Below are 14,326 nucleotides of genomic sequence, written 5' to 3'. Positions count from 1 at the left end.
GTGATTACACGACCTTGCCCCAGCTGAGTGATCAGCCAGTTGTGTCATAATAGAAGGCCAGGGGTGGCATAATACATGCTGCAGCCCCTGGTAGGCCTAGGGTACACCTATGCCCTGGGTACCTAAGGTACACTGTACATGGACCAATAAGGTGATCCTATCCAAATGGGTTATGCACCTAAAGTACATAGTATCAATTTAGAGAGAGAACAGCAGGGCTGTGGGTCTGATTAGCAGGCCCACAGCCACATCTAAGTCGAAAACCAGTAAAGCAAAAAGTGGGGGTGAACATAGAAAGCAGACCCTACTCTCCTACAGTCACAAACAACCAAAGGAAGCATTCTACTGTTGGGGGCTGAGATCTTGAGAAAGGAAGAAGATGACTCTCAGTTGTAACATTTCTGGTTGAACTAACAAATCCACATGCTCTCGACTCTGGGGACAAGATGTAAAATACAAGCTCAAATCAGAGATAGAAGCTTCCTTTAGGCATTTAAAATGGCTGAAGCAAGTTGCCCTGCACTTGTGCCAAGAAAATCACTTCTTAAAAGTACTTTGGACTTTCTTAATTCTAGTATTTTAAACAGAAGTTTGATCCATATCGGGGTCCCAATTCCTAATTCTCAGAACAGTCTCCAGAGGGGTCCTGAAGGGCTACCAGGTAATCTACAAGAACAGCCTACAGAAACAGCAGTCTTCTGCCTTAATCAAAACCATAGGGTTCCCACACCTTCTCCTGTTGCGTTTGTGTACCACACACGTGCCTGAAGGTACAGAAGTTGATCTGTAAGATCATCCTCTAGAAACAGCAGTCTTTTTATCAGCTGGTAGGAAGACTGAAGCTTTATAGGGACTGACACATGTTGCGCCTCCATTTTCCCCTCCTCTTGTTTCCCATTAATGTGTTTTCTAGGGGTTTCTTATGCTCATTCATAGTCCTATTTCTCTTCATCCTGCAGGAAGATTAAATGACCCTGGACACTGACGTAGGAAAGAGAGCTCTTCTACCTTACCCTGATGTTATTCGTCCTATTCTTGCCCTGGCATCGTCTTATGCATTTTCTGCTAGTTTCTCTTCCTTTGTTATCACAAGAATTCTCAACAGGATAAAATAAGGGGTGCAGTTGTGTTGGATAGAGGGATTCTCCCCGGTGATAAACAGTGCAAGCTGCACAGTCTCCAGGTTAAAGCCAGATGCTTTATCCCAGTGTATCTGAACCACCCTGGGCCCTGTGTCTATTTGCTCTTTTTTCCCACTTTATCAATGGGTTAAATTCTATAGCTAAAAACAATACAAATGAACTCCTGCTGTCAGGTACAAAAAAAGGGGATACAGTGGATTGATTAGCCCTGGACAAGTAATGGCCTGAGATTAGATGTGTTTCATAGTTCAACTTTTTCTCCATATTTTTCCGCGAAGGTAGTTTGTTGTTAATGGTTGCTGGTGGTAGAAACAAAATGAAGCTAGAGGTTTCACATAGCTTCACTCCATTACAAGCTCAACGTAACTCTTATAGACAGATGAATATGTGAAGTGTGTGAAACAGATATTGGTTTTATATCAAACTTTTTACTTGATATTTTAATATGACGTTGTAGAGTATGTGACTTTTTTTCTTTTTTTGCTGGCCTGGTTTAAAAAAACTTATGACAGGCTCATTAAAAATGATAAGCATACTCCTGGTTCTGCCGTACAATTGTTGCACCTTGTAATGTTACTAAAATACACTGAATTAAAGCGCTCATGATTTCTGAGCAATTTTAGATAGCACTTGATGTGAGGATGGCCTGTGTTGGCACACTGTGAGAGGGGTAAAGGAATGTTGGGTCGTGTTTTGGTGTACGCGAGGGATAAAAACATTGGGGTGCCACTCTAATCCTCTTGATCATTCATCTCTTACAGATTCCATAACCCATGAAGTAAACAATGGATTTAGCTTCCACGGTGACCTTGTGTATCTGCATCTTTTTGGGGGCTCTTCTTCTCACTTCCTGGAAAACCCATCAGAAGAGAAAACGACTGCCACCCGGACCCGCCCCTTTACCCTTCTTGGGTACGCTGAGGAAAATTAAACCTCACCTGTTGTATGAAACATTTATAGAGGTAAGAGAGAGACTGACTGAACTATTCTGCGCATTGCCAGAAAGTGAATGATTCACAAAAGCTCCGTTAACATAATGAACAGGGATCTGGCGGAGATGCTTCCTCTCCAGGGGCTGAGGTATTACTTTCTCTTTAGAAAGGTTTAATGTTGCTATTTACTCGCACGTGAGCATTCTGTTACGTGGTTTCAGGTTGTAAATACAGGGCATCGGTATGTAATTATCAGCGAATTTCTCTTGGTAAACAGACATCCTTGAAACATCACTAAATGAAGCAACATCGAGGCCACTAAAATGCACAACTCAGCAAATATGAGACCTCGGGTTTCAAGGCAAACGTTTGAGGCCTGAGCAACGCTTTCGATATTCAGTGACCTGGAAGTAATTCAAAGCACATTAGTGCTTGCTAACTCTCAGCCACTCGCTGAGTTTGCTTCTTTTGAGTTTGCTTGAATCATTTTCAGGGCCGGCTTTAGCACTGGTGGCACCCTGTGCAACGTTTGTTGGCGCCCCCCCCATGGGCACATCCCCACGGATTTCCTCACTACCACCCTTTAACCGTGCCCCCTCAAGTCTCCATAACCACTCTCTCGCAGATGTATTTAATTAGTTATATAGCACTACCTATACCAGTGTAGGTTGTCAGAGCACTTTTCATCATACACACATTACACAGAGACAATCAACCATATGTGTGTAAATCAGTGTATAGGAAATGTTACATAAGCGAGAAGACTACAAGGTGAGTCGTATGTCATTCATACTGATAGACTGTATAGTTTAAGAGAGCTTGGTCTGGAGAAGCACAAACTCAGAATTTGAAACATAACCACATGGTTGGGGGTTACATTTAATAATAAGGATTTTTTTTTTTTACCGAAATGAAACCTTTTGAAACATTAGAATAAGAAAATAAGAAAACATCAGAATGCTCTAATATATACCTTACAGTTTGCATGCAGCTCTTTGATAAGTTATTAGCTCACTGTTCTATGTTATCATTTTAACATCTACACTGCTAGTAACAAAAGAATCTCTCAGACAAAAGCACTGACCTATTTGAACTACATGCAGTTGTGATCTGCATGGTACACATTCTTTGCAGCATGCATATTAACCCTCTGTGCTACCACAAAATGAGTTAAAACTTCCACTGGACAAAACTACTTCTCTCCAGGAAGACCATTATTCACCGGCGTTATCTTGACACTTTTATTGTTGGGTGAAAATTACCAGAGGCAGGAAACGCAGCAGGTGATTTCTAAACCATAAAATACTTCCAAACAGGGTGCCCTCTCGAAGAGTCAGCACCCGGTGCGGTGGCACCGGTCGCACCGCCCTAGTGCCAGTCCTGATAATTTTAGTTCATTTTACAAACCACTGCAGTCGTGCTATGTCCTTGATCTAGACCATGCAATTATAGCCATCACTCCATGCCACTCCTGCTTCACTGGGTGCAAATACTCAGGTCTATAGTCTTCTACCAGATTCTGGTGCTGACTTCATGTCTGCCTATAATGCTGTTCTGGTCTAGTAGATTTGCAGGAGGGGTGGGCTAGCAATGCCTTCTGGCTCCACACTCTACAAAACTTCATTGGCAGAGGGTCTTACTATTCCCTATTGGAAGGTCTTTGGTATCCTCAAGAAGATCTTGGCCTGTACAGAAATATACAGAGACACTCTACAAGCCTACATACAAAATAATTACATTGTGTAACCCTGGTTTTCATGTTCTAGACACCCATTCCCTTGGTTGCCATACTGGTCTAATGAAGTATTGTGGGGTAGATCTTATTCTTTAATCCTAACCCTGAAGTTTTCTGCAACGTATCTAGGGATTGCTGAAAGACATCAGTGAGGCGTCATTGAATCTATGAGTCATTGTGCGGATCTGTAGCTTCTACGTTCCCGAAGTGTCAAGCTGGTGTTGAGTTGTGTTGTGCTTTGAGTTCGAGTTGGCCTGCTGTTGTTGAGTTGTTTTGTGTTTGGGAGTAGGGACACTATCAAGAAAGAATGAATAATAGATTTTTAGAGCTCATGGCAACCCCGGTACATGGTGTGCCAGCACTGTTAAGCCTAGGTAGGTAAAAGAGGGGAGACGTTAAAAGTGTAGAACGATAGGAAGTTTGTGGAAATAATAGTGGCTTGTCTCCTTTCTCAATGGCGGGGAAGCTTTTTCCATATTGGTTTGTGGACTGTTTTGTGGAGTTTTGGAAGGTGCAGCAGTGGTGGGGGCTTCTTTGGGAGAGTCATACTGGAAGAAGAGCCAGTAATGGTCTGTAGAAACTTCATAGAAATGGCCCAGTTCCCATTGAGGGAACTCACAGGAGTTCTCCTGTTGTCTTACTATTCTCGCATTGATCCATTGCACAGCAATCAGTTGTTCACTGCTAAAGAACAGCAATGAAAAAGCTGTGGTACGAGGGACAGCATGCTGTGCCCTGTCGGTTCCCAGACGGTCACATATAGGCTTGCATTTGGCATGCCTTCGGATCTAGTTGTGAATTAAGTTCTGTGTTGGGCCCACCCACTGGTATTAACTATAGAGGTCTTACCCTGTTTATCCAGTAATGGTTGGCAGCCTTATGAGTGGTGACCCTCAGTGCATCACCCATTTCCAGCCCACACAGACGTTTTTGAGTCCAGGTACCTTTGGCTCCTCTCTGTCTTTGGTGCTGAGCACCAGTTGAAGACAGGATGACCATAGTGGGCCAACAGAATCTGTCAGCTAGTGGCTCAGATATACCTTGTATCAGACTGTCCAGCTATTGAGTCTCCTTGCCCAGAATCAGAGTTGCCAGCATGGAGATCTTCAGCAACAGGGCCAAGCTCCAGCAGGCAGAACCCCTGTGAACTGCATGTTCTAATTCACTCTAACCTGAAATTCACCAGAATACTCCTTTTTACTCACTTCATGCACTACCCTACACGTTTGCACGCAGTCAGCCGATATATATCCTCCCTTATGCACAGATTTACATTGATTAGCCTTACTCCTGCCAGCAGAAGGCCTGCAGGAACACTGCACCTGCACCTGCTGTAAACTCAGTGTATGCTTCTCTCATACAGTTTATGGAACCGTTCTTGTTATTAAGCGATTATATAGCGGGGATGTGATGCTTGTAAGTACCTTTGAATCAACGTTAGGCCCACCCCCCTCCCGCTTGGGCTGCGACAGTTGTGCTATAGATAATCACGCCTTTTACCCTCCCCAAATAAACGTATTGATAGCTAGTTGCAGAGTGCGCATGGCCTTCGGTGGTGGGACCAATGGTAGTGTCTGAAAAATATATAGAATACACTGTAGCACCGTCATTTTTATTGCTGCGATACGACCGAACCAGGCCAGCTTAAGTTGAGACAATCCATTCAGCGCCTTAGTTATTTGATCAACGAGTGCCGAGTAGTTTAACGCATGAGTCATAGGCAGTGTTGGGGCTAGAAGGATGCAGAGATATGTTATCGACTGCTTTACCCATTGCAAGGGAAATCTGTTCTGTAAGTTCTCTTCACACTCCGGGGTGGTGGATAGATTTAGAACCTGTGACTTGCTCAGGTTTACTTTAAAGCCCAAGACTTTCCCGAAGCACTCTAATTCGCCCAGGAGTGCTGGTAAGGAGGTGGATGGGTTTGAGAGCAATAAAATTACGTCATCTGCATACAGACTGATTTTATGGACATCTCCTCCAAATCGGAGACCCCCAATCTTTGGGTGGTCCCAAATCTTTTGGGCTAGTGGCTCCATATACCGAGCAAAGAGGAGGGGGGAAAGTGGACAACCCTGTCTCGTACTGCGTGCTATTGTGAACATTTCTGAAGATAACCCATTCACTCTCACAAATGCAGGTGGGGCCCAGTAAATGCATCCGACCCATTTTATAAATCGCTCGCCAGAGCAGCGGAGCTTATCAAAAAGATAACTCCATCATACTCTGTCAAACGCTTTCTCTGCGTCTATTGAGTCCCTTGCTCTCTTTGCCACTGGATTCAAGCAAGCCTGGCTGAAGACGGCTGAAATGCCAGAAACCGGTCCTAGGAAGCTTGTTTCCGGTCCAGGGAAGGCATGGCTTGGCAGTTCGGGCTGGACTGTTCCCATGAGGCACAGGGTCAGACTGATTTGCATATGGCCATGTCTGAACTGGGGTGGCAGAGTGGGCTAAAGAACGGTGATGGATCAAACCCAGATCTGTTGACTGGGTGTGAGTGTTTGATTGGTTCTGATGCTCCATCCATCACCACCCCCTTTTGTACCGCTATTGACGGGAACAAAGCTTTTTCTGTGGGATCTGTGCACACTATCCATTAGAAGAAGGAGTTGCTTAGTATTATCTCCTCCATGTACCGTGGGAATAAATCCGGCCTGGTCAGGAACGATGAGACCTGCCATTAGTGGGTGCAGTCGGGCAGCTTGGATCCCGGCAAAGATTTTTGCGTCTATATTCAGCAGAGATATGGGGCGATACGATCCGCATTCGCTGGGATCTTTAAGGGGTTTAAGAATCACTGATATCGATGCCTCTGCCATGGAGTCAGTAATTGTACCACTTTCAAGGAAGTAATTGAATAGACACATCAGCAGTGGCCCCAACTCTTTGCAGAAGGCTTTATAGAATAGTGCTGGAACCTGTCCGGGCCCGGGCCTTGTTCACCTTCAGGTGGGCAATAGCCGAGATGACTTCCTCAGGTCGTATTGGGTTATCAAGTTTGCTCGCAAGAGCATCTGGTTGGCGAGTGACCAGGCTTGGCTCCAGGTAGGCAAGAGCTTCCTGGTGCTCTGAGTCATCTTCGGTGTATAAAGTCTTGTAAAAGGTCTTGAAGGACACAACTATTTGGGAATCCGTATGAACTTCCTCACCTGATGGCTGCTTGATTGAGGCGACTGCGGCAGCTATCGTCTTGGCCCTAAGCCTTTGTGCAAGCATTTCCCCACATCTGTTATTGCTCAGGAAGAATTTATGTCGGAGTCTGAGCAGGGCATATTCCGACCTGTCCAGGTCTAAGCTTTTTAGAAGGAGCCGTTTCTTTTCCATCTCCCTCCTCACCCTCGGGGCTCCTGTGCGTTTGTGCATAGACTCCATCTCCCTAATCTCTCGTTCTATGGTTTGTCGTTTTTCCCAGCATTCTCAGTTTTCGGCCGCCGACACTGCAATAAATTCTCCTCTCATTACTAGCTTCAACATTTCCTAGATCGCTACCAGGGTGGTGTCTTCCCTATCATTGTGCTGTAGGTAGTCTGTGAGATTCGAGCGCATATCTAGTAATATTTTTGGGGATTGCAAAAGGCTATCCCTCAGGCACCATCTGGCAAGGCTAGGGCGGTCACTGTTGGGCTGGACCGTAACCGTGATCATTGTGTGGTCTGAGAGGGAACTTGGCTCGATAGATGCGTTACTCAACCTTGGGATCAGTGCAGTTGATGCTAGGAAGTGGTCTAGTCGTGCATATGATTTTGCGCGGCAGAATAGTAAGTATAGTCGTGTTTCCGGATGTAGCTGATGCCAGATGTCTCCCACACTGTCCTCCACAAGCCACCGCCTTTCCTCATGCCAGAATGCCCCAGTTTGTGCGGTTCGCTGGCAGGAGCGGTCTAACGTATTGTCCATCACTAGATTAGGATCTCTGCCCACCAGTACTGCTGCATCGGGGATGCCAAAACTTCTGTGAGGGTCCTAACAATGAAGTGCTCATGTTGCATGTTTGGGGTGTATATGTTGACTAGGGTGAAATGTGTGGAGCCCGACCGAATTCTAAGTGCGAGCAAACGTCCCTTTACTTCGTAGAGTGTTGATATTACTTTGCCTTCAAATTTCGTTCCAAAGAGGATAGCAATACCATTCTTTTTAGCAGTGCTTGAGGACCAGTACTGGTGGGGAAATCGCCGTAAGTGCATGCGTGCTGTGTTCATTGACAAGATTTTAGTCTCTTGCAACAGACCAATATCACCGCCAGAGTGCTCTAACAGGGGGAGAATTGCTGTGCATTTTACTGGATGACTTAGACCACGTGCATTGAGGACTACAATTTTGAGATCTTTGCCCATGTTGTCGTAAGGAGTGTTAGGCTGCAGCGTGGTGCATGTTCTGAGTGGGATGGAAAAGAATAGATAGTCCTAGTGACGTGTATCGTTGAGGCCGGGCATCTATCACTTTTATGACCGGTGCAGGAAACAACAAACAATCCCGAAATATAAAAACAGCAAACTAACTCCCATCAAATTTCAAAATGGGAACAAAATTGTAAACAATTGAGACAACAGTTCGTCTAGATAGGAGAGTCCGATGGGGCGATAGCCAGAGGACAGTCCGGCAGTTCCGGGTACCGTGACCTACAATGAGCAAGTGTTGAGATTCCTTTCAGGGGCAATAGCAGCAATGGGTGGCGTTCCCCGGCTCCTCCATGCCAGTGGGCTCTCTGTCGTAGTGTAAAATCGATCAGCTGGGTGATGTCTGGTCGGGTCCGCTAGCCAGTGAGTTAATTACTGCTTCTCTTTCTTTTGCTATCATTCCCATATCAGGTTTATGGGAAGAAGAGGATTTCCCAACCCTTTGCCACCGGGGCTGGTTGTGTCTCAGTCTCTCAGGTGACCTGCGGTGCGACTCTGGGGACATAGGTTTCGCAATCCCTAGGACCTCCCTGGTTTCCTGTAGTGAACGAAGCTGCCGAATTTTACCTTCGTAGCAGAAGATGATCCGGAAGGGGTGCCCCCAGGAGTATGATATTCCTTTCTCCTTGAGGTACACTGTAATAGGGTGGTTGCAGAGAGATCTTGAAAGAAGGTTGGCGCGTGTCCCTGAAACTGTACCGGGTGCGTGCCTCTTATTCGTCTTAATGATCTGCTCTTTTAGCTGGAAGTCATGCACACACACCAAGATGTCTGCTGGGGGGGCCTTGCCAGTCCGCGGCATGCCCACCCAGTGTGCCCGGTCTGTCTGGATTTTGGCGGTATGTTCTTCGCCTAGCACATGTCGGAAGAGAGCCAACACGTCTCTTCCTGCCTCGTGTTCTACCAGGGTCGCAACCCAGTCGCCCACTTCTTCCACATCGCGCATCAGTTCTTTTAGATCGGCTGAGAGTTGTCTTTTCAGCACTTGAAGGTCTTCATGCAGGGACATGAACCGCGCAGTCATGAAGGCCTTAGTGACTGGGGCATCGGCTCCTTCCTGGCCATCCTGCTGCCCTTCTCCGTCTTGGGGTAGTCCCACTGTAGCACCCTGCGTGGGCTGTTTCATCAGCATCTCTTTGACCGAGCAATCTTTCTTCACGCGTACATTCGCCATGTTGCCCCAACTCGGTTGTGCAGGAGTGCTTTCTCCCTGTACAGTTCTGTCAAGGGGCCCGAGGCTCCAGAGGCCATGCCCAATTAGTACAGGGCCAAGGTTGAACGAATGCTCCTCAGGGGTTATTGGGTTGAGGGCTCTCTAGATGTGCCGCCCGAGCACACAGTGGGCCCCGTTCATCGTGGTTCAGTGCCGCTAGCCAAGCGGAATGCAGGGGGGTCCTTCGTCTGCTCTCCCTGCAAGCGGTTGCAAGCCGGAAATAAAGTGGGCCTTCTGTTACTGTCTACTACTGCTTCCTCCCAGGAAGAGCCTGGCCAATGCTCACCAGTGGGCCACGTGTTCAGGCACCCTACCGGGCCCCAGTCTGCTTAGTGTTGATCTTAGAGGCCTCTCCAACAGTCCACACAGCCATATGTCGAAGGGTCTCACCTCCGGGTTAAGCCTGGGAGAAATGCTTGATTCAAACGCGCTACGATGGGGCCCACAGGAACCCCTGCGCGTAGTCTGCGCGTCAATGATCTCCCTTAAGGCCACTGACCCGTCGACGAACCTCGGGTGCTCAATGTACGGATTCTGGTGCTGAATCCTGGGGCTGTTGGCCCTGCAGTTCTTCCCAGGGCCGAAATGACTGTGACCGCGGTGCTGTAGAGGCCAAGCTCTATGTTAACATTGGGTATCAGGTGTTTTTTGCATTTCATTGTGATCTGGGTGATAAATCGAGGAGGAAAATGAGAACATTATTTTTGCACACGTTTTGCTCTTGTTAAAGTCCTTGCACGCTGTTTTGCACTAGAAATTTCCATTAACTGCAAAGTGCTGGTAAGTGCCTGCTCCAAAAGTGGAGCAAAACAATCTGCACTCTGCTTTTAAAGCTTTTTGTTAGTGCAAGTTGCGAACCAGACTCAAATACAATTTGCACGCATATTAGCAATCAAACCTGGGCTTAGGTGACCTTATACATTTTTTTAAATATATTTGGCAGTTGAGAAGCTGTGGTGCAGCCTTCACAGCTGCCGACCTCAGACAAAAAAAAGACAATAGAATGTCACTAAAACATCGGCAATTAAACAAAATGAGGAATGGCAATTAAAAAAAATAGGAATGCAGAAAAAATTAATAATCCCAATACATGGTAGCGATGGCCGACCAGGAGGAACTGTGAACGCAGATGGATGGCCAACCAGAAGGAACAAAATAAAATCTCCTGGGAGGGAATCAAACACCCAAAGGTAGGATAAAAACAAAAGATTATCCATTAGAAAGCAAAGTTTTCTAAAAGGCTATGCAAGTAATCAATAAAAAGCCAATGGGCGGGATGAAAGCCCATACAGAGATGACAGAATGTCTTGCGACAGAGCATGCAAGCTACCTAGGCTCGACTTAAAAACGAGTAGTGTTCAGACTTGGCCTTTTTTGCAGGGTCATCCCTGAACTTTTTGCCTTCCTCCTATATTTTTTCTGACCTGTTGTTGGCTGTTTTATGACTCTGGGCTCTTTACCACTGCTGATCAGTGCTAAAGTGCATATGTTCTCCTTTGTAAAATGAGGTATGGATTAGTGACTCCATGATTGGCTGGTATGGTTTACCTGTCAGACCCTAGTACAGTGCTCCAGGAGTGCTCAGGGCTGGTAATCCAAATGCTGCTGGTGGGCTTGCAGCACTGGTTGTACCACCCACAGAAGCAGCCTGTAAAAGTGTGTCTAAGGCCTGCCATTGCAGAGCCTGCGTGCTGTCTGGTACTGTCATGCTGACTGGGCAAGTGCACCTACTTGCCAGTCCCTAAACCTTCCCTTTTCTTCATATCAGACACCCCTATGGTAGGCCCAATGACAGGGTGCATTGTAAGTATAAGGTAGGACATGCCTTGGTGTGTGTGGCATGTTCTAATAGTGAATTACAGCCATTTTCGTTTTTCACTATTGCAAGGCTACCTGTTCTCCATAGGCCAGAATGGGCAGTTTGATTATTACACCCTATAATCCTAACTGACTCAGGGAACATGGTAGAAATTCGAGTTTAGTATGCCTGAAATCAGAATGATAAAATACATCTTTTAGTGAAGTTGGTTTTAACATTCTGTGTTTGAAAATACCACTTTTAGAAAGTAGGTATTTTCTTGTCTAACCATTCAAACCTGCCTCTGCTATGCTGTGTATTCCTTGTCTGGAATTTGAGTGACAGGGCTGGGGAATTCCAAGAGACTGGGTGAGTCAGCCCAGTGGTGAATAGAGAGATCTGCATCTAGATGGGAGGGAGGAGTTGCACCTGGGACCTGAATAGGGCTGTGCCTTCCCTCCACAATGCTGGCTCCACCTCCTGTGGTGCGTCTGATGTCTCTGCCCTGCACTCTGAAAGGTAAGAAGGAGTCATGTAAACAAAGTGCTCCAGGACTGACCAGAACTGGTTTGAACTAGGCAAAGGCCTCTCTGCCTTCAGAGAACAAAGGAAAACTTAGTATAAATATTGGGACCCAAACCCAAGAACTTTAGATTAGAAAACAAGAAGAAACTTTTGCTGAGGAGTGGAACCAGAAGAAACTGAGGAGAGACTATCCCTAAGCTGAAGTGCTGCTTGGGGGTTTGGCCTGCAGTGGTTGCCTGACTGCCAAAGAAAGGAGAAAGGACTTTGTGTGCATTTTCATTCAACTTGTGTAAGGCTCTCCAAGAGCTTGGAAAAGAGCTTGCCTCCTGCTGAAGTCTAAGGGACAAAAGACTTCAACCCCCAGCTCCCCAGAGTTCTTTGGAAGTGCCTGCTGCTGTTTTGGGGCTTCTGAGGGACTGCGTGTCGCAAGGAGCTGGAAGCGCGACTCACGGAGAAGAATTGTGTTGCAGCCGCTGCCATGGCATCTCTGAACAAGGGTGTCGCCGCTGTAGCTGTCGCATTGCACCGCATCACGAGAAGTGTCGCGCAACACCGAAGAAGCATTTTGCCGTCACAGCCGCTGCCTTCGCATCACTGAACAAAGGTGTCACCGCTGTAGCTGTCGCATTGCACCGCATCAAGAAAAGTGCCTCGCAACCACGGAGAAGCGTGCCGCCGTCGGAGCTGCTGTCATCGCATTGCTGGAGCGGGTTTTATTTTAAGAAAATTGTATACCCTCTCCATTTTGCATGTTTACATTAATGTGAATAATTAACTAATAGTACTAAATGGTTTGCTGTGTAAACTTACCAACCTTACTAACATAAAGAATACACGTGGGAATTGCATTTGCATGGCCTAATTAATACGTAAACTAAATTGTGTATGCATATTGATCATAGATAAATAGAATATTACCTGTTATATGTTGCTTCCGTGATGTAATCGTGATTTGTGCTTTATAAATGTGAGTATAAACCGCATTAAGCGTTGCTTCCGCTAGATAAATACACACATATATGGGTATAAGCAAGAGAATAACATTTAAATAGTCATTTCCATGCATTAATTACGTGTTTGTGTTTCTTTGCTTAAGTTGACCATTTGGAGTGGCCACAAAACGGCTGACATCCCTATCTGACGAACTAGCTCCATTAAGAAAGTCTATGGGTGAAGTGCGCATGCGTCACCACCAGCAACAGTGGCCTTCCTGTGACCCTAACGCGACTGTGCCTACCGAGGTCATTCCAGGCAACCTGCCAGCTTCCCTGAAAGAACAATAAAAAGATACTTTGGACGGGTAAAACTTATGAACTACATCTAAAAGAGACATTTACCGCATGGGAACTCGGTGGAACAGATCTGACTGACCAATCAGAGACATTCAAAAATATTACTCGTTATTTTTGGAATGTAATTTTACTATAAATTATGATAGAATAGAGAGGTTGAAGACACAGCTCGTGCATGCTTTTCGATTTCCTGACATTATGCTGACGGAGAGGACGGTGACACTGCAGGACAGCTGTTTTCCCTGAATCTTTGACAGACTGAACTGATGACCAAAATTTTGACTTAGAAGATGACATTTAGCCAGAATAGGTAAATATGATGGTCAGCTGCTTGATTGATCAATGACTTTATTTGAGATAAAATTTTAATAATTATTACAAGAACTGTGTCTGGTTGTTATTATGAGAAAATGTATTAATGTAAATAAATGATAGATTTAGAAATCACTTTAACCAGCAGCTAGCTGATCCATGGCCTATCCATGGGAGGAGTACTAAAAGGTGAAGTTTAGTCCTTAATAAATAGAGAAGGGTAGGAAAATGTATTGCTCATTAGGGATAAGTGGGTACTTCATTCATTACAGCGAATGGAACAATCACCTCCTTAGAAAACAGATTAATAGTGAATGAATGTTGGTGTTATGGGCCCCACCAGCGAATGTAGTGATTGAGTGTGTCTGTGATCTATGAGCTGTGACGAAGGGAGGGATTTTGTATTCCGCGCTGCATCAGTTTTTCTTGGTAGCAGAGATATGGTTAGCTACTGTTTTGGTTTGGTAATTATTGCTTGTAAATAGCTTATTGATTGGTATTGGTTTATGTACTAACACTCCATGTTGAGTTGTGTTGAGTTTTATGTGGTTTGCACGGCTTCTGGGATGTAGGAAGTCGTAAGTTGTAACGGTTCCGTAGTAGAGCAGAGGTAAGCGCTGCTCTCGGGAAAGACGGAATTGTTGTTGCTCTGTAGGTACACAGGGGAAACGTGTAACGATTGAAGTTGCATGGCGCATTGTCTGGGTTCGATTCGGTGACATCGTCGTGTGTTGCCACTAGAAATTGTGTATGATAGCGAAGGTTACCTGTGAAATTCTGGTCTTAGGTACCAGGGATCCAACTGGCATTCCGATAACGCTTATCACTGGAAAGGTAATGGGTATTCTCTGAGCTTGCTAGAAGGACAAAGTAGAGGGAAGCGCTGCTTTGTTAACGTATGTCATAATTCTGTAGTAGGACAGACTGTTCGCTGTTCTCGGGAAAGACAGGATCCTGTGCGAATGTACTACATTTTCTGT

At 45.6% G+C, this 14,326-nt stretch overlaps 1 protein-coding gene across 5 annotated transcripts in view; it reads left to right on the top strand.

The window, feature by feature from the left end:
- LOC146797969 (cytochrome P450 2B19-like) overlaps positions 1-14,326 on the top strand; it is a 500,784-nt gene that overhangs the window by 168,986 nt on the left and 317,472 nt on the right. For 4 of the 5 annotated variants that reach the window (XM_085625186.1, XM_085625188.1, XM_085625187.1 and 1 more), the window contains one exon: positions 1,904-2,104. The exons of the other annotated variant lie outside the window; for it this stretch is intronic. In XM_085625186.1, the coding sequence (XP_085481312.1) occupies positions 1,928-2,104 (177 nt within the window). In that variant the 5' untranslated portion in view covers positions 1,904-1,927. The remainder of the gene's footprint in view (positions 1-1,903; positions 2,105-14,326) is intronic. 5 annotated transcript variants of the gene reach the window in all.

The sequence above is a fragment of the Triturus cristatus genome, chromosome 9 (assembly GCF_964204655.1).
Source record: "Triturus cristatus chromosome 9, aTriCri1.1, whole genome shotgun sequence".
Taxonomy (NCBI): Eukaryota; Metazoa; Chordata; class Amphibia; order Caudata; family Salamandridae; genus Triturus; species Triturus cristatus.
Note: the sequence above shows the minus strand (reverse complement) of the source record. Positions and strands in the feature narration are given on the sequence as shown.